Source organism: Sinocyclocheilus anshuiensis, unplaced genomic scaffold (genome assembly GCF_001515605.1).
Source record: "Sinocyclocheilus anshuiensis isolate Anshui unplaced genomic scaffold, SAMN03320099.WGS_v1.1 scaffold115, whole genome shotgun sequence".
In the NCBI taxonomy this organism is placed as follows: domain Eukaryota; kingdom Metazoa; phylum Chordata; class Actinopteri; order Cypriniformes; family Cyprinidae; genus Sinocyclocheilus; species Sinocyclocheilus anshuiensis.
The window spans coordinates 2,206,919-2,231,512 of record NW_015548219.1 but is presented as its reverse complement, the minus strand read 5'-3'; the positions used below and the strand labels follow the sequence as shown (position 1 = coordinate 2,231,512).

Sequence of the window (24,594 nt, the reverse complement as noted above, 5' to 3'; positions counted from 1 at the left end):
TATATATTTTTTTTTCTTCAGGAGTCTCTGATGAATATAAAGTAAAAAAACCTGCATTTATTCAGAAATAGAAAGCTTCATTGCTGCATCCTAGCTACTAAAAGTAGTCATACAAAAGCATGCAGACATAGAATATAAAATACTGATTATTTTAACTGTAAACAATACTTTAATTTGAATATAATTTAAATTTTGGGTGAGCTATTGTCTTAACATGTATAAAACATTTAAGCTGAGTTTTAGTCTTTATTTTATGCCTTTTTAGGTGAAAACGATGGCATACCCTTTGTGTCCAATATAAAAATCCGCGAAGAGCAACGAATGACCACCACAAATCCGTGGATGATCCCTTCTGAAGAGGCTTGGCCCAAAGACCACACCTTCATCTCCACCCCCTTTTTCAACTACACCAACCAAGACTATCAACAGTTCTTCAAAGACATCAACTTTGAGGACGGCTGGTATATGTGGGAGGACACCAGAAACCTCACGGCCGGTCTGCCCGCACCTGGCGTCGAGGTCTACTGCCTCTATGGGGTGGGCCTCCCTACGCCCGTCACATACGTGTACGACGAACAGTTTCCAAACACCGACCCCATAGATATTATTTACGATGATGGCGACGACACTGTCGGCAGCCGCAGCATGAGTCTCTGTAAGCGCTGGATAGGGAAACAGGAACAGGCCGTGCACGTGACAGAGTTCAGAGGCATGGCCCATTTGGACATGGTCTTCAATCACAAGGTTCTCACAGCAGTCCAGAGAATTTTGGAGGGAAAGTACCATGAGAAAACAGACGACAGCTCTGAAGAGCCTCCATCTCTTTTAGCCTAGGTTTTGTGACATTTGCCCAGCTGCATTAGAAGTGTCCTGATCTCATGTACAAAAGTATGACTTGAACATCTCTTTGTATTGGTTTATATTAATAGACATGATATACTCGTTTGTTACAGTGTATTATACAGAATTTATCAAATGTATTTAATTTGTACATTAAAGATTATAGCCACCGTAGCTCTTAAAGTGTGAAATGTGCTTTTTGTATAACATGGCATAACTTAAACTGTCTATGCTACCATAATATGTTAATCACATTTCATATATATGTAAAGGATCATATGTTATCCTGGAGCACAAAACCTTAGCTTAAAAAGTCTTAAGTAGCAGCACAGGTATATTTGTAGCAATAGCCAACAATACATTGTATTGGTCAAAATTATCGATTTTTCTTTTATGCCAAAAATCATTAGGATATTAAGTAAAGATCATGTTCCATGAAGATATTTTGTAAATTTCCTACCGTAAATATATCAACTTAATTTTTGATTAGCAATATGCATTGCTAAGGACTTCATTTGGACTATTTTAAAGGTGATTTTCTCAATATTTAGATTTTTTTGCACCCTCAGATTCCAGATTTTTTGTTGTATCTCAGCCAAATATTGTCCTATCCTAACAAACCATACATCAATGGAAAGCTTATTTATTCAGCTTTCATATGAGGTATAAATCTCAATTTCACAATTTTGACCATTATGACTGGTTTTGTGGTCCAGGGTCACAGATGTTTTTTAGGCTGTGACATTGTTAAACTACTAGTCTAATGAATGCTTACAATAAATATATAAATATGTTCATCCATATTAGTGGTGCATATATGTGTCCATGTTTTTCCTACGCCTGTCTGTACGCAGTACAGATAATATTTGCTGTACTCTGTAACCTTTGAACCAGTTTAGGAGTTCTGAGTCTGATTCACATCAGCTTTTTGCAAACAAATTAAAAAGCGTTAGACAAAGGTTCAGAGTTCACTCAGAAGCAGGCAGTCATTTTGCCAGGAAATCTTTCCTCGATTGTTGTTGGAAAAAATAATTGATTGTTTCTCTTGAAATATAGATGTTTTGGTGGAAATTCTTTTAATCAGTAACTCGGTTTGGTATTTTTTTCCACCTTAAACCTCTGATCTTTGAACATCATCCTCACAGAGAGTGAAACAAGCAACCTGCATGTGCAATATGACAATAATTCAATGGTCATCCCCTTAACCCGTGACTACATTCACAATATAACACAAATTTGACTGCTTTTGGATTATAGGTTTTTATTGCTTTTATGCTTGCTACACAATAAAACAATAAGAACACACATTCTCATTAAAATTTTATATATAAAGTGTCCTACTTCCGTTAGTAGCAGTGTTATTTTAGTATCATCGGTATACTATTATAATATTCAATTCTATTTTTCTATTTTCATTTTTAACTTTTATTTAAAGTTTTAGTAATTTTGTTGTGTTTTGCTATTTTATTTCGTTTTTGATTTTTAAATGTGTATCAAGTTTTTATTCATTTGTTGTAGTTAATTTATTTTTAGTTATTTAAATGACAGCGAGAAATGCTTGTCAATGCCTATTTTATTATTAAGTAAATAAAATGTTTATATCATTTTACGTAACTATTGGAAATGTTTAGTTGAAGTGTTAAAATTACTAATACTAAAACTTAAAGTATCTAACCCTAACCCATAAATATAAAATAATGAATAAAAGTGTAAAAAGCACATAACAACCTAAAATAAAAGTAAAATGAAAACTGACAATATAAAAAAAATATACATTTTATTAAAATTAATTGAGAAATAGATTTCAATTATTTAATACAAGCATTTAACACATTTTTTATTATTCCAATGATCTGTCAAAATAAAACTAAATAGTGTCATTCAGGCTAATTTGCTATGGGTTTTCTGCTTAATAAATTATAAGATCTGTGACAATTAGCTACTATTTGAGTAGGTTTTCACCTGTAATTCTGAAACAAATGACAGAGTCAGTCCTTGTAGTAGTTGTAGTCCTTAATTAGCATCTTAAATTATTTCGAAATTTACATCTGAGGTATGCATGACTATAAACAGATAATACATGCTCTGTTACATCAATTCTTGCAGCATTTTTTGCCATAATCGAACTGTCTCTCAAAGCTCCGCCCACTGGCTCGATGCGTTGTGCCATTGTTTATTCGCGTCTAGCTGCTTTAAAAACACCTATTACATGATCGTCACATTGTCTGTGCCCATCCCGCTGTCACTGTTCCGCAGACCCAGAAGAGACGCTTCTCAGATCACTCTCAGACCTCACGATGGACAGATAAACACAAATGCACCCTTGATCCTGTAAGCCAGCAGAGGTGTGAGCCACTGAAAGAGATGCTTTCCTGCAAATTATAAAATATGATTCATTGAATTTACTACATTTTTTAAGGTAAGTGGTTGCAATCAGTTAATTTTTGTTTGCAACCACTTACCTTAAAAAAATTAGTATCATTTTGTTCGGTGTAGTATCTGTGTTTTGGAACATGATAGCAAGTTTTAGCTGATCTAAGATGGTTTTTATCTGGTAATGTGTTCCATAAACCATTTTGACCTCCTTGAACTTGTATGGCCCACTGGTTCCTGGTTTCTACTTGGTCATTAGCGGATCAAAGCTGGTAGAACAGCTGGTCATACCACTTTTAGGTAACCAAGACCACCTTAAAATCTTTTTGTGAATATGTTTGCTAGTCTACTAGCTGGAAATCACCTCACCATGTTACAAAACAAAACTAGACTGGATTTTCCATCAGATACTTTTTGTGTAAAAAGATTTGTCTTTGTGTCAAAATTTACACTACATCATTATACCGCAATAAAAGATGGCTTAAGTACATTATTTCTACAAAAAATTTCTATAACAATATCTTAAGTACAATATTTGACTAGCCAATATTTACATGACACCTGATAGCAGGAGCAAAAATTCTTCTTAGTCATGTTAAATATGTGAAAAATTAATTCTGGATGTGGTGACTGATGATAAAGACATGCAAACATTGCAGGAAGCCATACTTGGAAGTATAGTGGGGGGTCAAATGCTTCAAACCAGACCAAACTGGCCAGGATTAGTGATGATAGAGATATTTAAACAGTAGGGGATAAATTGGTAATCTCTTTTGGATAGTGATGGTGTTAAGTCTTTTTAATCAATGGTTCTTTGATCATACCTATAGTCGTTTTTTGACTGTGTAAACTCATTAATATTTGATTAAGCTCTCTTGTATTTTTATTCATAGTGATTATGTGATTGGTTAGCTGGCCTAATTACTTCTCTCTCTCTGTAGTTCCAGGAGATCTTGGGAATCAGCTTGAAGCAAAACTTGATAAACCTAGTGTAGTGCACTACATCTGCTACAAGAAGACAGAGGACTACTTCACATTATGGCTCAACCTGGAGCTGCTGGTGCCGGTGGCCATTGACTGCTGGATTGATAACATGAGGTAAAGGGCAAAAGGGCAAAAGGGCATCAGGAATCGGAAGTTGTTCACATGATGTGGCAATTGATATCCATACCATTTTTCAAAAACAAGCATCCTTCTTTTTGGTTGTTAAATCAGTGGTATTGTTGAAGCACCCATTCACATTATGTTAACCTATTTTTAAAATAATTGTGTTTAACTGCTGAATTTGTAGCAAAAAACTACGCTACCCATTATGCTAAACAGAAAATTGAATCCAATTATGGTTGCAGCGAACAAATCCTGCCAAAAGTGTGTGCAATAACTTTAAATATATTGTTTCTATAGATATAATTAACAACTTTTAATGGTTCATTTTATATTTCTCCATCATTTTAAATTTAATTGTCATTCACAATGTTTCATGGGATTGTAGTTTTTCTCTCAGTGAGTACACACTCTTATTCCTTTGTCTTTTCGTTCAATTTTCAAATACGTTTTTTTGTTTCAAATTAAAGTTTGTAATGTTGTGATTCACCTACACTAGTAACTAGTTGGCTTGGTTAATGGCTTGTTCTAATACTTTAATAAATACTTTTTAGAAATCTCTATGGGAAAAATGAATAGAAAAAATGCTTCTGGAACCAACGCCATTGGGAAAAAGTTGGCTGGCAATAATGCACTCTATGGAATGTAAAGATAAAGACATGCTGTGCATTCTTTGAACTCTTTCTCCATATTGCTTTTTATACCTTGCTTTGAATATGCAAATATGTAATCAGAATATATTTTGTTTGCAGGCTACTGTACAATCACTCAACCCACCTCACTGAAGCTCCTCCGGGGGTGGATGTCCGAGTGCCTGGTTTTGGACAGACATATAGTTTGGAATATCTGGATCCTAGCAAACGGAGTGTGGGTGAGTGCAAACTAGGTGTTTATTTCATTATGTTAGTATGTTGATTGGTAACAGTTGTTTGACGAGAGCTTTTTCTGTTTCAGGCATGTACTTCTTCACTATAGTACAGGCATTGGTTGACTGGGGTTATACCAGAGACGATGATGTCCGAGGTGCCCCCTATGACTGGCGTAAAGCCCCAAGTCAGTATCTTCATGATCTGTTTTGCACAAAAAAACTTAAGTTCTCGGGACCATGTTGATTCTTGTCTTTATGTCTAACTTCTTACGTTTTTCTCCTGATCTGTATCTGTAGATGAGAATAAGGAGTACTTCTTGCGTCTGCAGCAGATGATTGAGGAGATGGCTAATAAAGCTGGTGGTCCTGTGGTTCTCATCGCACACAGTATGGGGAATATGTACACACTCTATTTTCTTAATCACCAGCCACAGGCTTGGAAGGACCGGTACATCAAGGCATATGTGTCTTTAGGTCCTCCATGGGCCGGAGTGGCCAAAACTCTGAGAGTTATGGCAACAGGTATGGGCCAAATTTGTTGTGGAAGGAGATTTTGTGGAAATGAATTTGTAGGTCAGTGATGTGGCTCTCATTTTTGTTGTGCTAAATTATACAAAATTCATTAAAAATGCATTCACATATACAGTGGCTTGAATACACCTTTAATTTCTGAGTTATAATTAACTTAGTTTAATTTATAAATAACATAACTGATATTTTTTGTTAGCATAAAGTCAGAACTGTCACATTGATACAACTGTCCTTGTATCATAATGAAGAAAAAAATCAACATTTTTGAAAAGAAAACCTCAAGTACTTTGGCATAGTCTTGTATTATTATTTCTGAGGAACCATGATTATTTAATATTCTAGAATTTAAAAAAGGATTTTATTAAATAATATTATTGTTAACAAACCTGCCTATTATATTTATATTAATATTTTTTTAAAGCTTTTTTGTCATGTGGTTTGCAAAAATGTAATAATTTAATCAAGTCATGTTTATTTATATAGTGCTTAACTTCATACAGATGTATAGTTAATGATATTTGTAAAAACATTTCATTTTGACAAATATACAGTGAAATAAAGAATTGCTGGAAAATTTTACAAACAGTTACAAAGAAATGGCAAGTTACACATTTGAAGTAGAAAATCTGAAATAGCATTTTCTTGTTAAACATACTTCTGTTTTATTTAAAATATAATTTTTTTTTTACAATATATATTAAAAATTGTTTTATTTTTAGAATCATAAAAAACCTTGAAAATGGTATAAACGTTTTTCAAAAGCATATGAAATAAACCATAAATGCATAAATACAACACGTGTTTTTGCAGCCAAACATGTCTGTCTAGCACATATTTACATGGCAAAACACTAAAAAAAAAAAACATGCAGTGAAATGCAGAAACGAGTCCTGTGTGAACAACCCCTAAAAACTTGGCACTTGTGTTTTCAAACCCATTTTTGATCACTGCTTTGACCTTTTGATGGTTTTGGTTCCATCACAGGTGACAACAACCGCATTCCTGTCATCAGTCCTCTAAAAATTCGCACCCAGCAGCGAACGGCCGTCTCCACCGTCTGGCTTTTCCCCTACGCCCACACCTGGCCCAAAGACATGGTCCTGGTTTCCACCCCCAACACCAGCTACACTGTCCAAGACTATCAGCGCTTCTTCAAAGATATCAACTACGAGGACGGCTGGGCTATGAGGCAGGACACAGAACCGCTGGTCAGTGCACTTCAGCCTCCGGGCGTTCCTGTCCACTGCCTTTATGGCAGCGGAATCCCCACACCTCAGGGATACAATTACACAAACTTCCCAGACGTAGATCCCACCGTCATCAACGGGGATGGAGACGGAACGGTCAACCTGTTGAGTGCGACACAATGCAAACGCTGGATGGGCCAACAGAAGCAGCCTGTTAACATGTTCGAGCTGCCTGGGAATGAGCACGTTGCCATGCTGTTGAACATAACTACGGTTAAGTACATCAAAAAGGTGCTGTTTTCACCGTGATGGCATCACACTTCCCTTGTTTAACTTTGAACTGAAGATTGTGGTTTGCCAAAGGTACAAGACTCGGTTCTGCTTTTTGGGTGAGATGGGTCACTTCTAGAGGATGTACATTATCTAAATTCGTTTAATTCAGGTTTATCAGGAGATCAGCGTGAAATAGTCATCTATTGTTGGGCACAATCAACATTTATAGAAATTGTATTTTTTATTTTTTTTTACTGATTAATTCAAATCTAACAATTTAATATTATAGAGGTTTTAATGCACAAATTACAGTTGATTCATGTGAAAAACAATTGCCTGCCATTAAACATTTTTAAATATTGTCCGTTTTTAATCTCTTACCTCCTACTTCTTAAAATCTACTGATTTTTACCTAGTGCTTATTTTTTATGCATTTTCTATCCAAATTGTACTGACGCTGCAGTATTTCTGTCGAACAAGCTAGAGGCTATTTATCAGGCTGTCTGTGACCAGTATTGATTTATGGTTTATTAAGAGATCTCAAATGTAGTGCAATACGACTGCTGAATATCTCATTGTTGCTCAATTTGTCGGCTTAACCTCTGACTGCAACTGTGCCACGACCCACGTGTTAATGTTGTTACACGTGTACGAACTCTCCTCAGTTTTTTTTCTTTTTATACATGTACTGACCTCTTGAATATAATGATTTGTGAAGCAAGTTATTTGTTGCCTTTAAAATTGGAGTTATAAGATTAAGTTCTGTTATAAAAACAAAGACTGTATTTTTGAAGGTACAACTGTGGAAAGTGAAACCAGGTCTTTCAGTTTCAGGATGTGGCGTGTTGCTCGTAAAATGGCTTGATGGTAAAAATGCAATGCATTTTTCAGTGGAACGCAAACCCAGGGTCTGGCTGTTTGTCGCTAAACAACAGATTGTTGCATACGTGCCCTAGGTATGTTGCAATTGTGTACAATAAAATGCTCTTTACCAAAAGTGTATAATGTAACAAAGAGATCTTTATGCATCAGTTAGTTTTTAGTACAAAAGCTTTATTATATTCTGCTTAAATATGAAAAGTCTTAAAACACAAATGTTAACAGCAATACATGTTAGCAAACTTGAAAATTCACATTCTCAACAGTATTTCAAGATCACTGGAGGGGGAAAAGAAAGACTTTATTTCCCGATTTGCAGCGAAGCTCCGTGCAGTTGAGCTGTATGTAAAATGGCCCATCTTCATGACCATCAATGAGACTCTACAAAAAAAAACAGGTTATTATAGTTCAGATGTCAACAGCACAACTCCACAACCTTTGCCTTCAATCAATACTCATCCTTGTTAAATTTGTGGTGGAGATCTGTGTCTGGGTTCCTACCTGCATTTGTGATAAACATGTTTTTTTCAATCTTTCCGTATGGTCGCCCACACACCAAGCAAGGCTTATGTGGAAAGAAGGATCCTAAAATAGACAAAGAAGAGGGTTACAAGAAATCTAAATTTGATTGTATTTGAATCACAAATATGATATCATTTTCAGGTTTTACCTTATAAAAGGTGCTAAGGTTGAATTCTTTCATGGTTTCATCCAGTATTTTGATAAGCTCAAGCAACTGAGTTTTTCCAGTGGAGATTTCCATACCAAGAAAGGTCCTGCATGAACAACTTTATGCCATTAAAACAGTCTATTATTTGATATGAAGAACTAAATAATACACATCCTAGTTGGGTCATTAACAGTTAGAGTAATGACATACCTAGTCTTTTCAGCATTACAATAAACCCTCAGTTTATCGGCCAAGCAAAAAAACCTGAGAAAACAATCTGACTTAGATACCCAGCAACTAACATATGGCATAATGAAACAGTAGGGCTTTTCACACTTAAAATAGTTAACCATGAGTCATTCTAAACCCCGCAATCCTGGTTATCTTGCTTCACATTTCACATAATCCCAGGTAAAAACCAATGCTTCTAAGTTACTTGTGTGATAATGTCCTCTTCCTGGGGTTATAAACAGTGTTTAGAATGATGATAACCCAGAGTAAACACAGAGTGAAAACCCCTAATGAGGTTTTGATTAGATAGCACTGACTTCTGGAACTGTGTCAGACCGGTGTGAATGGACTGGATAAATGGTTGGATCCAGTGATGGCGCAGAACCACTGTCTTTGAGATACTGACGTGAAACTCTTCAGACAAGGTCAGAGGGATGCCGTGAGCAGCTGCAACCACCATCATTTCATTGAGTAGCTCCAGAAAGGCCTCCTCAGGAACATCTAAAAAAGGGTTGAAGGTCATTCAGAGAAAAATTACAGTGTCTACCTCAATAATACCCTGAGGAAAATGCTTACAAGGACAGAACACGTATGTAGCCCAGTTGCCCCGCTCATGCTGGAAGGACCGCTGTCGCCCTCCATGCTCTTCACTTTTATCGATCCACTGTTCTTCAGGTTCTCTGAACATCTCCTTCACGCTGTCAGGAAGAGGCAGGCGAGGTGTCAAGTGGGCTGATTTGCCAGCTTTCCTTTTAACAGATCCATGATCCAAAGGTTCACTGGTGCTATTGAGGTAAAAGAGGAACTTAGAGCTCTGGAAATGCAAATCAAAATAAACCCAAATCAAGAAACAGAAGATCAAACGCACCAAACCTGGTTTGAGTGTCAAGTTTTCCTCTTTTCCTTAAAGGTGAGGAATCATCTTTTGAAGAGCTTTCAGTTTCTTCTTCAGAAGTGCTACTGCTACTGTAATTGACAATCATGCTAAAAGGAAAATCTTTTTTAAAAGCTACACCAGAGTATTAAACAACTTTTTCTAGAAAAACACCATCTCTTCTTCCTCTTGTTGCGTTACGGCGGGTCGCAGACTTATAAGTGCATTACCGCCACTTATCTCTCAAATGGACCATTGCCACTCTATCTACAATCTCCTGATTAACCTACAAAACACCATCTCAGATACGTGATGGCATTCTTATTGTGACGTGCAAAGTGCTTCCGTTGAAAAAATATTGCTGTTTCTTCACAGCGCCCCGCTACAACAAACCAAAGAATTCGTTAACGAATCATTCTTATAAGTCGGATCATTTACAATGAATCAGTTGAACCGGTTCACAGCACCGGTCAGAATGATTCATTCACAAATCTGAACGAAGCGGTCCGAGCGGTTCTGAGCTACTTGATTATATATGGCAGTTTTATATCATCACACGAACGACACATTGTTGGGTTTATAAAAAATGTTTTATTAATATTTTTGTCAGCCGAGACATCTGTTTTATTTGGGATTACATTTTTTTATTCTAAGCATGGATGAGCGCGTAGGTACGTTTTGAAGCGGTTCTTTTAAACGAACCATTCGAAAGAACCGATTCAATAAATGATTCGGACCTTCCATCACAACATCACAGCGTCCCACTACAGCAACGATGAATTCAAATGGTTCCGGGGTCACCTTCCGGCTATTTTGCATTCTGCCTTATAAAACATTACAGCGGGTCAACATGACATTAAGCCTATATACATAAACGTAACCTTGCATCCTAGTGTAAACATTAACATACAATGTTCACACGAACAAAATGCTGACGTTTATTTTTTTATTGAAGCTTCATATGAACTATTATCCTGTCGTGTGCTACAATAATTCCTCCAAAAGCGTTATAATAAAACAATTTTCCCCTATACCCTGAAACAGCGACAGACACATATAATGCGTAATAATGACGTTTGTAGTTTTTAATATGTGCATATAAATGCCGTTCTCGATTAAAATTAATGAAGTTCCGGTATGTTTTGTGAGGATGCCAATTATGTGTTATTCAGGTTCCCGTGCGGCTGTCGGGGGTTTCGGTGGTCACTGATCCCAGCCCCAAATAAAATACACTATGTGTTGGGCCGTCCTCGCTTGTCGACTCCCCTAAATGCGCTGTAAACTCCGAAAAGACTGTTATCGGGTTTTTGCGGAGCAACCCAAGAGAGATCCGGAGAGTTAGCAGGGTTTTCGTGTGTTTTTGTAGGCACTGACCAGGGGGTGCGGCCTATCAGAGACCGCGGATCGGTGGGAGGATTTACGGCCTTCAGAAACTCCATAAGCTGTTTTTTGATTAAATTTATATTTCCGAGAATAAACATACGTGGAACCCGCTTATGAAAAAGGTAATATGCATATCTGAACAAAATGTAGCAGGATGTGTGTGTGTGTGTTGCAAGGCTACAGTTAGCCTGTTAGCCAGCTTGCAAATATTCGTTAGCCATTTTGCATAGCTGTGTGCTCGTGTTTTCTTCCAGGTGTCTTGAAAATCCGCCGGTTTTATAATCTGTTGGGTTCTGTGTTGGACATAAATATTAGTGTTACCTAACGTTACAATTTTGTCACCGGGTTTTATGCACCACGATAACAAATACGCGGCGATCGAGCGTCATTCGTTACATATCGTTCTGTGTTATTACATTTTCTTAACCGTACATGCTTGCTTTGGGACGGGTGTACCCCTTTTGTACACAGGCTATTAATGTGGTGATTGAGACAATAGGACTGTCTCAAAACATAGTGAGCTTCCTACCTGGACAGCATTTTGGGTATCATATGCATTTCTGTGATGCTGTTTGTTGGCAAGACCTGACAGATGCTTGTACCTTTGTTATTATTGGTGAGGTGGTCTGTGATCAGATTTCCTTTGGTGCATATGATACTGTCTTCGCTCATTGTTAGTAGTTTATCATTTGCTCATGTACAATATTGGTGTGCTCTTAATATTCCAAGTTAGTATGATATGATTTGAAATGTGCATTGGTGCAAATGATGTAGATCTCCTTACAGACCATCCAGGCAAGACTCGAAGCCAGCTGTTGCAGTAAAGATTAAGGCCATTCACATTAGCAGTGGTTAAATTGCCAAGATCCTCAAGTCACTTTGCTGATGTAGTAGGCGTTCTTGCTGTAACCAGTTATATCATGATGTGAATCACATGAGCGCTGCTGGGTTTTTTTGTTTTTTTTTGTAAAAAGTTGATGCCACTTTGTTGCATCACCAGCAGTCTTTTTAAACTCATGTTGCCTTAAATAGTCAGCTTTCTCTGAAAATTATGTCTATGGTCAATTTTAATGATGCAAGCCACCATGTCCCATTCAGACCAGTAGATTGTTTTTTTTGTTTTTTTTGCTATACTGCCCACACACATTTTTATTTCAGCTATATTTTCTATATGCCATAAAATATATTTATATTTTTCATAGAATCTTGATTTGTTTTTTCAACAACAACAAAAAAAGAATGAATTATGTAATTTTTAACCTAGTCTTAATGATGTTTCCAAGAATACGTTTTTATATCCGTTTCAATAAAACAAGTTTACACTTCAAAGGTGACACAGAAGTGCTTCTAAAGTGCATCTTAGACTAATTAAATGCTACTCAGAGGTGGCATAAATGCATTAACAGCAGTTGCAACTGTACAGTTTGATACTAGGGAATAAGGTGGGTCAGAGCAGGCTTAATTTAGCCTATTTTTTGCACCATTGTATCTTTACACTGAATTTTAAATGGGTACAAAGCAGCCTTAACTTGACAGTGTAAAGATGCCTTTTGTCAGCCGGTTAGATAATGTTACACTGGTAACATTTAAATCAGCAAAATATGAAATGACAATACTCATTTTAATATTAAGTTTAAATTTGCAAGGCATAAAATGGCATGTATAAGATCAACAAATGTATGATGAGGCAATTGATTGTTCCATCAACTGGCTCAAAACTGTTTCACAAGCCATCCTTGTTGTGGAGCCCTGCAGTGTGAATGCCCCTAAAGATGTGTGGAGTATTTTATTGCACATTTTTTTATCCAGTTTTCTTGTTTTTCTCTTATAGGGCTGTACCAAGGTGATGAAGAAGGTCAAGCTCCTTTGCACTTTTGGCTGATGCTCACATCCATGTCAGTTCGCTGTTATATCAAGTCACAAAGTGTTCCTGACAACATTATTACATAGAATAATTTTTCTTCATTTGTCATTCTCACAAGCTGTCAAAATAAGTTCTTCTTTGCCTCCCCACCTTTCCCATCGTGGGCAGTCCAACAATCCCTTCCCCTTGAATTCACCTGGAAAGAGGTTCAACTACGGCTCAAAGCTGAATCCATACAGCCGAGCCCGGGTGACGGAGGCGTGGCAGCAACATGCTGTTGCCCCGCCTCCAGTGGTGCACACCATCCCACCAGGGGCGGACACACTGGGCTGCACCGTCTATGGCATCGTCCTCCAGCCGGACACGGCATTGCAGCAACAATCCCAGCAGCAGCAGCAGCAACAACAACAGCAGCATCACAGTCAGCAGCACAACCAGCAGCAGCATCCGGCACAAGCGCAGCAACCCTCCTTGCATGTCGGGAGCGAGGGAGGACACAAGTGTGGTGCGTGTGGCCATGACATCTCCCATCTGGCTAATCCTCATGAGCACCAGTGCATGGTGAGCCAAGACCGTTCGTTTCAGTGCACGCAGTGTCTGAAAATCTTCCACCAAGCCACTGACCTGTTGGAGCACCAGTGTGTACAGGTGGAGCAGAAACCCTTTGTGTGCGGAGTGTGCAAGATGGGCTTCTCCCTGCTAACTTCGCTAGCACAGCATCACAATGCCCATAACAGCGGCAACCCCATGAAGTGCTCCATATGTGAAAAAACATATCAGCCGGGTTCTGGAAATGCCACGCCAACTTCGTCAACGGCCACTCCAGGGCAGCCATCCAACGACGAAGCGTCATCCAGTGGCAGCGCTGCCGTCGGGACATCAGGTCAGCCTACGTTCGAGCCTTCGCAACCTGACAGACCCTACAAGTGTTCGGTGTGCTCCAAGGTCTTCCGTCACTTATCTGAGCTCACCCGTCATGAACGCGTCCACACGGGCGAGAAGCCTTTTAAATGTGAAACATGCGACAAAAGCTTCAGCCAGTCCTCACATCTAGCCCACCACCAGCGTACCCACAGCTCCGAACGGCCGTTCAAGTGTGCGGTGTGCGAGAAGAGTTTCAAGCACCGATCCCACCTAGTCCGTCACATGTACGCCCACTCGGGTGAGCACCTGTTCAAGTGCAACCTTTGCGAGTTGCACTTCAAAGAGTCTTCCGAGCTCCTCCACCACCAGTGTCAGCCACAAGGTGCTCGGCCGTTTCGCTGCGCCACGTGCGGGAAGGGCTTCAAGCGTCCGTCCGACTTGAGACAGCACGAACGCACCCACTCGGAGGAACGCCCATTCCACTGTGAAGACTGCCAGATGAGCTTTAAACAACAGTACGCCCTGGTGCGCCACAGGCGAACGCACAAGCCCTCCGCCGACCGCCCCTTCAAATGCAACCTGTGCGACAAGGGCTTCCTGCAGCCGTCCCACTTGTTGTACCACCAGCACGTTCACGGCATGGACAACCTTTTCAAATGCGCCTCCTGTGGAAAGGGCTTCAGCCAGTCCGGGGAGCTGCTCCGTCACAAATGTGGTGAGTCCTCCTCGACACCCACAAATCCAGACAAGCCCTACAAGTGTGACGTTTGCGGAAAGGCCTACAAAAAAGCCACCACGCTACAGCGCCATCAGAATTCCCACTGCACCGAGAAGCCTCTCAAATGCTCGCTGTGTGACCGACGCTTCCTGTCCTCCTCAGAGTTCGTGCAGCACCGATGCGACCCGTCCCGGGAGAAGCCCTTGAAGTGTCCTGACTGCGAGAAGCGTTTCAAGTACTCCTCGGAGATGCAGCGGCACAGACGTGTCCACACCGGAGAGAAGCCCTACAAGTGCGCCAGTTGCGACAAGGGCTTCAAGCAGCGCGAACACCTGGCCAAGCATCAAAGCGTGCATGCGAGAGATGCCCAGTTTAAATGTGTATGGTGTGGAGAGCGATTCGCTGATCTAGGAGCCCTTCAGGAGCATACTGTCCAGCACACGGCTGAAGGTGGGGGGTACCCTGTGTCCTCTCTCATTCAGTAATTTGTTCCCCCGATTATCATTTGCAAAGGTATTATCAATCTTCGCAAACTACCCCAGACAAATTAATTCTTACAAGGCCCAGTAACCTCATAATACCTAATTTTGTTCTAAACATGCATATGCTCAACAAGTTGTTATTCCCTTTTTGATATCAAGAGGCATAGTTGAATTGGATTTTATCGACAAAAAGTTATCGATTTGTTGGTTTACATCTGAATCCTGGGAGGAGGCAAGGGGAGATCTCCAAACTCTGTCCCAGATAGCACTGTGATCCTAGACCAGTAGGGCGGCATTTGCTCCTTGACCCGACGTGGCTCACAATGCCCCCATCAAATCTCTAGAGCACAAGACAAAAAACTATTCAGTCTGCAACTAATTGTTCAGTCTTTTTGGTAGTACCTAGTATGGTTGAAATACTGCTTACTGTGTGCCTCTACGTTAATAACTATTCTGATCACTAGCCTTGCTCCAATATGAGTATGTTGTACACGCATTTGGAGAACCTCTGGCAGCCTACTGTGCGCATTTAGTTCACCCCAAAGCTAATGACAAAACAAAAAGGGGGACAAAGTTGTGCTGTTATGAACTGTTGAAACTGTCTGTCTATGTCAATGTTGACGTTCCCCTCGATGTGGCAACTAATGGTATGTACCAAAATCTACTACTGTACTGTACCAGAACTTAAACAGGACAGATCGTTAACCAGCAGAAGTATAACGACCTCAGATGGTCTCTACATTTCACTGAGATAATACGCAAATATATAGAATCTATATAGAAATGTAAACTTCAATCTTGTATACAAACAGTTCATATTAACACGAGAATCAGTACAGCTGTCCTGAAAATTGCCTAAAAAACCTGAAAAGGCTTCCTGTATTACCGTATGTACATAGTATGTATGCAACTTGTTTACCAGTCCTGTCATTAGATATTGCGTTGTCGTTTTTAAACTGCACCACAATTTTATAAGTAGCATTTCATGTGAAGTTCTGATTCATACATTCTTTAAGTTTTGTTTCCGATTTGCCTTTTTAAAATTAATTTCAGCCTTTTTGTAGATGTAGTTTAGATTGTAATTGGTGTTCAAGGTTGCGTGAAAGTTGAGTCTGTTTTTATAAAGGTTTTTGCCCCTTGCCTGGCCACCCACTCCCCCATACAGGACTCATGTAGGCCTACTTGTACAGTACCCTAATGGCGCTTTTCCACTGCGTGGTACGACGGCTCGAGCCGTACCGTGCCGTACCATGCAGTGGAAAAGCGCCATAAGTGTCATTCTTCCTCTGCTGTATAGATTTATCCACATGTTTGATCTCTAATCTGCCAACACCGTGTCTTGCCTACAGTCATTTGCCTTTCGCAACATGACAGCGAGTCATTTTTTGTTAATCTTTTATAAAAACCGTAAGATCAAAGACTTTCAGAATGGATTTTCAGTTCCCCCCAGAATCCAGGAGGGAAAGTGTTTGTTTGGGCCTCGAAGGCCTTGACTTAAACGCACGTAATTCTGATGTTTTTGTTAGTGAATGTCTGTGTTGCATACTCATCAAATGATAACCAGTACATTCTTTTGAGAAATTGTTTTTTAAACTGACACTTACTACAATCGTAGTATATACATATTTGGTTTAGAGGGTAAGTGGTACTCATTCAAGAGTAATCTTTGGTTTTTGAATCACATACTCTCCTTTTTTTAATATTAGAAAAAGCCATCACATTTTTATTGGTCTACAAAGCTGAATTTGAATAGAACAAGTTGTCCAAGTCTTGATTTGCCTGCTTTTTTCCCTCCCACCCACATCACGAATTCCCATCATCTTACAAAATTGACATTCTCAGCTCTGTTGCTTATGCAGTATTATATGTTGACTATTGGCCCTTGAGGAGCATCTCCCTCTTGCAGTTAGGTTTCGCCTTGTACTGTACAGCGAGGTTAGAGGTGATAGTGACACCTTGGCCTTAAAGGTGCAGTAGGAGATCTTGGAAAATGCTGACTTTAGCCTGATAGCACTGAAAGTGAACATCCCACCCTCCCTGCAATCGCCGTCCAAAGCCACACCCCCTGAATGCATTTACGCTCACAGACCAGAGACAACATTATTACAATAGGCTACATCAGCGGTTCCCAATGCCAGCCCATGTTCCGAAGTGAAGTAAACTTCAACGGATTTCCCCCGCTCAGGGAGTAGGGAGCAATGAACACTGTGTAGGGATCATATCGATCGGAACACAGTTCATGCACGTAGCTCACTTCTAACGAGCTGGCGCGAGGACTGGATTAACCGCTGGGCTACATCATGTGTCATTCACCGGTGAGAAAACTTTAAAAGTACTACAATACCAGGAAGGAAGATCGGATTGTTGATGTTTGTCTGCCATTCTTGCTCTGTCTGCCCAGCGTGCGTGAACGCGCTGATGACATATCCTGTCTGCGCGAACCCGGTGTGCAGAGGTATGCAAATACATACGTTGACAGGCAGTAGGAAAGCCAATTAAAACACTCGGACTGAGCATTTTGATTGAACGAACATTTCTTGATCCTACGCCTTCCACAGAATATATAAATACAGACAAATACATTAAGACCACTTAATGATTGCTGTCGCCGCCGATAGCCTTGTGGGCAGCGTGCCGACATTCAGTGCCATTGCGCTTTGGGTGTCCCGTGTTCAAATCCCGACTTGAAGACCTTTCCTGATCCCGCCCCTCTCTCTCTCCCACTTCGCTTCATGTCTGATCTGTCCTGTCACAATAAAGGCAAAAATGCAAAAAAAAAAAAACTTAATTATTGCTATCGGGATGTCAAGAGACTTTCAACCAGCATAACAAAAAATGTTTCTGAAGACAATCACCTATTGCACCTTTAAGCAGGGGCGTCTAGTTTCTCCACAGAGCCCTTTGCCTCCAATTTGTTTCCCCTTTATAGTAACTATTTATCCATCGTTTTAAATACAGAGGAGCTTTTTTTTTTTTTTTAAACTGTAGGCATTAAGTATCAATGAGCAGTTGGATTTGGAAACTATGTTGTGTTTTTTTATGTTTTCACGTTTGTATATACATTTTTTTTTATTAATATTGTTTAAAATCTCTATATAAATATCTATATTCTTGGCAGACGTTTCAGGACCACAGGGGAACGTTAAGATCAATGGCCTTCCTCTATGGTTTTGAGACCTCACCACCCCGTGCATGCCTGCTGTGTTAGTTCCCGTAATCTGTTCCAAGTATCTGCACTTCCGAGTGCACATACTTCTCCTTAGCTTTTTTTCAAATTGTAGATTGTGAATGAGCTAGTAAGAAAACTTCATGTGGCGGTTGATGTGACATTCATGCTTAAATATCTGTATGTAGCATTTAATATACACAGCACTAACTAATAAACCTTTTCATTAATAATGCATTGTTGTGTGTAATTTTTATGTTCATTTTATTATTCTTCATATTGATGCATTTGTTTTAAAATATATAGGCATCTTTGACATCATCTTGGGTATTGAGGTTATTTAGGACATGTTTAGTTTTTGTTGTTTCAGAATCCATACAATCCAGCATCTATGGCTGCATGTCGTGCAGGAACTGCTCTGGCTCCAGCAGTGATCCGAAGCTTGTCCCAGGATTTTGAGTATGTTTTTAGTGCCATCTGGAATAATAGGATCATTAAAAACCACAATTCTGGAATTAAAAAAAATATTAAAAAAAGCGTTTGAAGAATCCTCACCTCTGCTATCTCCACCTTGTGTTCCCATTCTTTAACACTCTTCTGCAGCTGACCATGAGACTCCTTAACGTTGATGTATTGTAGGACATGTGGTACGTGAAAATCAGCCAACTGGCCCCTCAACTTCCTGTTCAGAATCTCTGCTTTGTTTTGTTCCTGTCAGGAAAAAAAATCCATATTATGGCTTTTGGCCAGTGGAGTACCACTCCAAATAGTACAAATGTCTTTTAGTCTGTTTTTGTTGTTTTTAATAATGGTCGATAGATTACCAGAATTTGAATATTTATTTATTTACTTCCATGATGTTGGGTTCTGAAGTGCATATAATTAATTTAATTATCCTGACCTCCTCTGCTTGCTTGGTCTCCTCCTCAAACTTAATCAGTAATTTCGCCCGTAAAGCAGTGTCACTGCTCAGCACATCTGACTCATGTGTCAAGGTCTGAAGCTTCTCCTGCAAGATCGAAATATTGAAAAATAATTCTGTAGACAGCCACAGTTTTAGGTCAAGGTCTGATCAAGGCCAACAGTTCCTTATAACAATGACCCTTACAAGACCTGGCCTAATACTGTGGCGTGTAGCTCAACACATATCGATTGATATTGATACAGTGATATTGATATCTTAAGCTGTCAGGACCACATTATGGTTGAGCATGTCACCTTATTAGAATTCAAGACATGCAGGGTCTTCCCTGTGAGTAATTTGAGTTCCACACGTCTGAGGTTTTGCTCATCCAGTCGCTTCCTACATTTCATGTTCCCAAACTTGAGCTGCTCAAAGTCCAAAGCTGTCAGGCCTTCACCCATCTCCTCTTGTTGTTTCAACTGGATTTGTAGTTTTTTCTTGTATGCGAGGAGTGCTGCATTCTTCTGATGCAACTTCTCAATCAGGCTTTCCTGAAAAAATGTGGGCACTTTATTGTGCTTGTAAATCATTATTCTTGTAAACCTGCAATCTGAAGTTTTCTTTTACCTTGGCCTTTACTTTATCCTCAATGTATCTGATGACCTTCTCAGCACTCATCGTCACACTCTTTTTATCCCGCAGTGCTTTACCAATGTCACGATCAAACTGGCAACATTCTTTTTTAACCTCCGCCAAGTGGATATCAGCTTCTTCCAGAGTTGCCTAAAGAGGGTAGAATCAATTACATAAGCATATGAAATTAATTTGTAATAGCCTCATGAGCTTGTTCTCTCTCTCTCTTGACTAATGACCTTGTAATTGTCCAGCTCTCTTTCTGAAAGGTCTTTTGCTCTCTTCAAATCCTCAGTCATCAGTTTATGCATGCTTTTGGCGACATCACATTTCTGTTCTAGTGTCAGGAGCTGTTGTCTCTCTGGAGTGCGTGCTTTAGTTTTCCTTCCTGGACTCTGGTATCAAAAGATTGATAATAAACGAATGACGTCATGATTGACAGTGCTGAATGAACGAATGACGTCATGGGAATTATATATCTATATATATATATATATATATATATTACAAGATTTACATGCACAAGTAATATTTCACCTCAAAAATTGAGTGGAAAGAGACGACAGGGACGTCACTACGCACTGAACATTACGCCATGACTGTATTCATTTGTTTACAATAATGAGAAATTATTCAAAACGCATATAACACACATTGTATATGAAATACGTACCGCTGCCATTTCTATCTGTGATGCTGTTTCATAATTCTCCGATTGAGGCTGTAGGTCCAGCCCACTACTATATCGCTCAAACATATCGATCTGTGCTTGTTGCGCTGCATTTGAGCGTCTTAAATTCAGGAAAACAAAAATTTGAAGTTATTCAAATGTAAAAATAATATATAATATAAAATGTTTGTTGACATAAGAACTAAAACGTTTAGAGTCAGTTAAAACGCTGTAGGCTCGTTATCAGCCAACTACATGTATTAAAACGAACAAAGGTTATCGTTTGGCAAATATGACCGCAAGAATAAGTCAAGATTTTGAAAAAAATAACTTTTGTGCCTTACTTCAAGTCCTCCACAAGTTCAACCAGTTGTTTTTTATCTGTGTTGATTTGACCGTCCTCTGTCGTTTCCGCCATGGTTGCTAAGCAAAACAATGCCATCCCAGATCGTGCGCGCTCTTCGCCATTAATCTTTTATCATTATTGTGATACTCTATGGAAAAAAAAACCCCATTAAAAATAACGTTTTAACACGAATGTTTATTTAGGGGCAGATTATACCAGACGTTACACCATATTCATTAAAGTCCTTCAAATAAAACAGTAGCTAAATAAATAACATCAGAATTATTATTTAATATTGTAAACAATTATGAGGAAATTTACATGCTAGATTTTCATGTCGTTTACATACAGATGTATATGTTTCCCGAGTAAATCGTTTATTAAGCGAAGTTAAACCATTTGTACAAAACTGCATGTGTTATGAAATTACTTATATTCTTTTGAAATGACTGAAATTAATGAAATAGAAACAATGGAAAACACAGCTAGGCAATGCATTTCCTCAAAATGTATATTTTCTTCATAGTACTTGTGTCAATACGCACTATCTGTTTCTCTTTCATCAATGGAAACGGAAGTCTTTCATATACAGGCGCATAGCAACGGACGGACATGCCCGGTGGCCATTACATCTTGTACTTCCGGCTGTTCGATGCTAATTGATAAAGCTATCTTGCGCTTCCGGGTCAAACCGTTGCAGTCCGTTTTTCCTGCAGCAGCACGGGGGGATTGGTCCGGAAAACCCGAACCCCGATCACAAGCAGAACGCTGCACTGGATTAAAAGCGGGTTTCGCGATTATTGCATATCGACGTCACGGGGACACGGTTTTTCACGGGGGTCGAGCAGAACATCGATCTGTAGTCCACCGCCCCTCTCTCTCTCTCTAACCAGTCAATATCCTACGCTTAGAGGCTGGGTTAGTTATATTCTACTCAGTTACGGTGGTCTGCATTTTCCATTGCTACAGACTGAAGACAGAGGAAACACATCCTGGATTTTCTTAATCTCTATGCTTTGGATCTAGGGATTTTAGGCCCCTCTGGGGTGGTGGGGGGGTTTAACCCACAATAATTAGATTTAAACAAACCCCCCCGCCTAGGACTCAGTCTATTTTTAAACCAAATAGCTTTTCACAAAACTTCTCACATACAGATCCAAAATAGACCATCTAGACTTCATATTCGCAGCTTTGCATGCGACATTAGCACTGCCAGGGCATTTCACAGACTATCCACCATTCATTTTCACCCTCGGATCTCCAGGCGGTCTAAACACCTCTGACAAGCCGGGGAACGAGCGCTGCTCAGCGGCCACCGCGCTTCATCGTTTACGCCGCTGATATCAGATACCTCACGCCCGAACCGGATACCATCAGACCTCCCCCGGGCTGGTCTGCATCTGATCGGTGGTCCTCCGTGTGTTTTGGATTGGATTTGGCGTTCGGATTTCTCCTACACCCTGAGCCCCGTCGCGCGCCATGCCCGGCCCGGTGGCCGGTAGTAAATCTCGGGTGTATGCCGATGTCAACACTTTGAAGAGCAGGGAATACTGGGACTACGAGGCCCATGTGCCCACCTGGAGGTGAGAGATTTAAAGCTATAAAAAAGCCCAAGTGCATCATCACCTGATGTTGTGTCTCAAAACCAAGCGAGCTGCCTACCTAGGCGCGTTTCGTGTATAATTTTGTGCATGTGTGTGCTGGTTTTCATTGCGCAGTGGTTCACATTTGTAGGCTCGCCATCGATCGTGCTGGGAGAGTCATCAATCTGCGTGATCGAGCAGCCCCTGTTTGAGAGCTGATGATGAGAGGATGACATGAACGGATTTACAGATGCAGCGTTAGAGAGAGGAGTGTGTGTGACTGTCCACAGCATCCACAGATTTTATGCAAATGCACCGATTCCCTCAAGTGTGCTGTGCACATCCAGTAATTACCATTCTAAACCAGTGCACTTATACAGCATTTAGTAGCTTTAATGGTTAGGTTCCTGAGGGTCAGTTAATGTGCTTCTGTTTTGCACGGTGCACATATATAATTACAAGTGATGGTGAATATGCTGTCATTTTTTATAATTTTTTTTCTCTGTAGAACACAAAAGAATTCGTTTAGCAATTTTCACACAGCTCTTTTCCATACAGTGAAACTGATCATAGTGACTGTCTGTCAAGCTCCAAAAAACACCATGAACGCACCATAAATTTGGCAACTTTTCTGCTTGATGTCAGTCTCTTAAAGCCGATCTTTAGCTGTATGTTTTGTGTGTTGAGTCAAAATTAAGTCTTAAGTCATGCAAGGTTCAATGACATTGATGCTAAATGCGATGTGCCAGTTCGAATATGCAGAATGGAAAATGGCAAAATCAAGTCTTTGTTGTTGGGGGGTGGGGGGGGTTGCTATGAATTGGTGTATGAAAAAAGATGCATAAAAATGTACCAAAAATGGTTCACTTGAATTCCATAGGAAAAAGTAACCCTAAATAGCCCTACTCTAAATTATGGTATTTTAATTTTTGAATGAACTATGCCAACTTGTAACTTAATATGGCTAATTGTTTATTTTGTAGGATTGCACTGGTATTGGGGAGTCATTTGGATGCCAATGTTGTTATTGATAACCAAAACTATTAAAATTGTTTTTGTTAATTGAAATAAAGCTGAAAATAAGATATAAATAATAGATTAAACTCTACTGAAAATTAGAAATGTTACCATGGAAAATAACTGAAATAAGTTGAAGTACTAAAATAACTAAAACTGAAATAAAAATTAATCAAGGCTAAACAGAAATCTAAAAATAAATAAATAAATTAGAAAATGACAAACTGAAAATATAAAAGCTAATTTAAAATATTACTAGGCATTATAATTGTATATAAATAATACTAAAATAACAGTTGAAAGCAACTGAAGTTCTTTTTCTCTTAAAGGTGACATACCATGAAAATCTGACTTTTCCAGGTTTTAAGTGCTATAATCAGGTCCCTGGTGCATGTACCAATCAAAGAAACGTGAAAAAGATTAACCCAGTAACTTTGTTTTGGTAAGCCTTTTTCTGCAAGCGTCTGAAAAAACGAGCGCATCTGATTTCGCTCCCTTGGTGATGTTGCAAAGTGATATCATTATAATATTACCGCCCCTTAATCTGTAAGTTTACACCCACGGCGCCGTTATTGTGTTTTTGCAAGCGACAACGGTGTATTAGCTCTAATTGCATGGCGAAAGTTTGAGCAAAACATGCTAACTGTTCTTCTGCCTTTGGCTGCACAGATGAGCACAGTACACTTTATAGAGTCCCAGCCTCAGAGGAGACAAGACAGCAGTGGATTTATTGATTTATTTACTGTATATTGCTGCTGCCACACAGATCTAAAATAAACATGCAATTTATTTCCCAGCTGTTTACCTTCACAGACATAACCGACTGTTTTTTGTAACTTGTGTGTTTTTAACGTAAACTTGTGTGTGAATGAGAACTTAGTTTAGTACTCGCATGCTGTGACAGCCGCTTTCTGTCCGTGTGCTTCGGATGTGTGCTCAGAAAACCGTATATCAGAAGTTTAAACTCATATGGTTTAAAACGCATGATTTCAGCGTGATAAACACGATAATCAGAACCAAAACAGATGTTTTTAGCAGGTACGAACTGTAGCAGCTCTATTCTGGAAAAGGGGGCGAGGAGCAGCAGCTCATTTGCATTTGAAGAGACAGGCCCGAAAAACAGCGTGTTTCTGC

The 24,594-nt window shown here is 39.4% G+C and overlaps 5 protein-coding genes and 1 pseudogene across 7 annotated transcripts in view; 4 read left to right on the top strand and 2 right to left on the bottom strand.

Moving 5' to 3' along the window:
* The window catches only part of LOC107654168 (phosphatidylcholine-sterol acyltransferase-like), a 3,107-nt pseudogene extending 1,906 nt beyond the window's left edge, over positions 1-1,201 (top strand).
* Positions 1,202-3,049: 1,848 nt separating this feature from the next.
* Positions 3,050-7,715, top strand: pla2g15 (phospholipase A2, group XV). Its single transcript, XM_016441026.1, has 6 exons — positions 3,050-3,171; positions 4,120-4,311; positions 5,070-5,188; positions 5,272-5,370; positions 5,483-5,707; positions 6,701-7,715. Exons 1-6 carry the CDS (start codon positions 3,050-3,052, stop codon positions 7,210-7,212), a joined length of 1,269 nt encoding a protein of 422 aa, XP_016296512.1. The 3' UTR covers positions 7,213-7,715.
* On the bottom strand, positions 7,380-10,206 carry usb1 (U6 snRNA biogenesis 1). Of its 2 annotated transcripts, none has more exons than XM_016441136.1 (7): positions 9,830-10,206; positions 9,533-9,741; positions 9,274-9,457; positions 8,936-8,989; positions 8,726-8,843; positions 8,557-8,640; positions 7,380-8,436 (listed from the first exon to the last, which is right to left on the bottom strand). In XM_016441136.1, exons 1-7 carry the CDS (start codon positions 9,937-9,939, stop codon positions 8,332-8,334), a joined length of 864 nt encoding a protein of 287 aa, XP_016296622.1. In that variant the 5' UTR covers positions 9,940-10,206; the 3' UTR covers positions 7,380-8,331. The 2 variants fall into 2 exon arrangements, with proteins under 2 accessions (XP_016296622.1, XP_016296623.1); XM_016441137.1 differs by having other exon boundaries at positions 8,726-8,831.
* A 2,895-nt stretch (positions 10,207-13,101) lies between these two features.
* Positions 13,102-16,339, top strand: LOC107654098 (zinc finger protein 319-like; the record flags this gene model as incomplete). The annotated part of the gene is made up of 1 exon (XM_016441025.1): positions 13,102-16,339. A coding segment is annotated over one exon (2,043 nt), but the record flags the coding sequence as incomplete, so codon positions are not given.
* Positions 16,340-18,114: 1,775 nt separating this feature from the next.
* On the bottom strand, positions 18,115-22,548 carry LOC107654165 (coiled-coil domain-containing protein 113-like). Of its 2 annotated transcripts, none has more exons than XM_016441132.1 (9): positions 22,487-22,548; positions 20,859-21,008; positions 20,518-20,635; positions 20,084-20,239; positions 19,839-19,994; positions 19,526-19,762; positions 19,209-19,316; positions 18,863-19,018; positions 18,115-18,784 (listed from the first exon to the last, which is right to left on the bottom strand). In XM_016441132.1, the coding sequence occupies exons 2-9, from the start codon at positions 20,954-20,956 to the stop codon at positions 18,674-18,676; spliced, it is 1,140 nt and encodes a 379-aa protein (XP_016296618.1). In that variant the 5' UTR covers positions 20,957-21,008; positions 22,487-22,548; the 3' UTR covers positions 18,115-18,673. The 2 variants fall into 2 exon arrangements, with proteins under 2 accessions (XP_016296618.1, XP_016296619.1); XM_016441133.1 differs by lacking the exon at positions 22,487-22,548 and adding an exon at positions 21,406-21,484.
* LOC107654166 (casein kinase II subunit alpha'-like) overlaps positions 21,545-24,594 on the top strand; it is a 9,776-nt gene continuing 6,726 nt past the window's right edge. Inside the window, exon 1 of the mRNA XM_016441135.1 lies at positions 21,545-22,443. Within this exon, the coding sequence (XP_016296621.1) occupies positions 22,340-22,443 (104 nt within the window). The 5' untranslated portion in view covers positions 21,545-22,339. The remainder of the gene's footprint in view (positions 22,444-24,594) is intronic.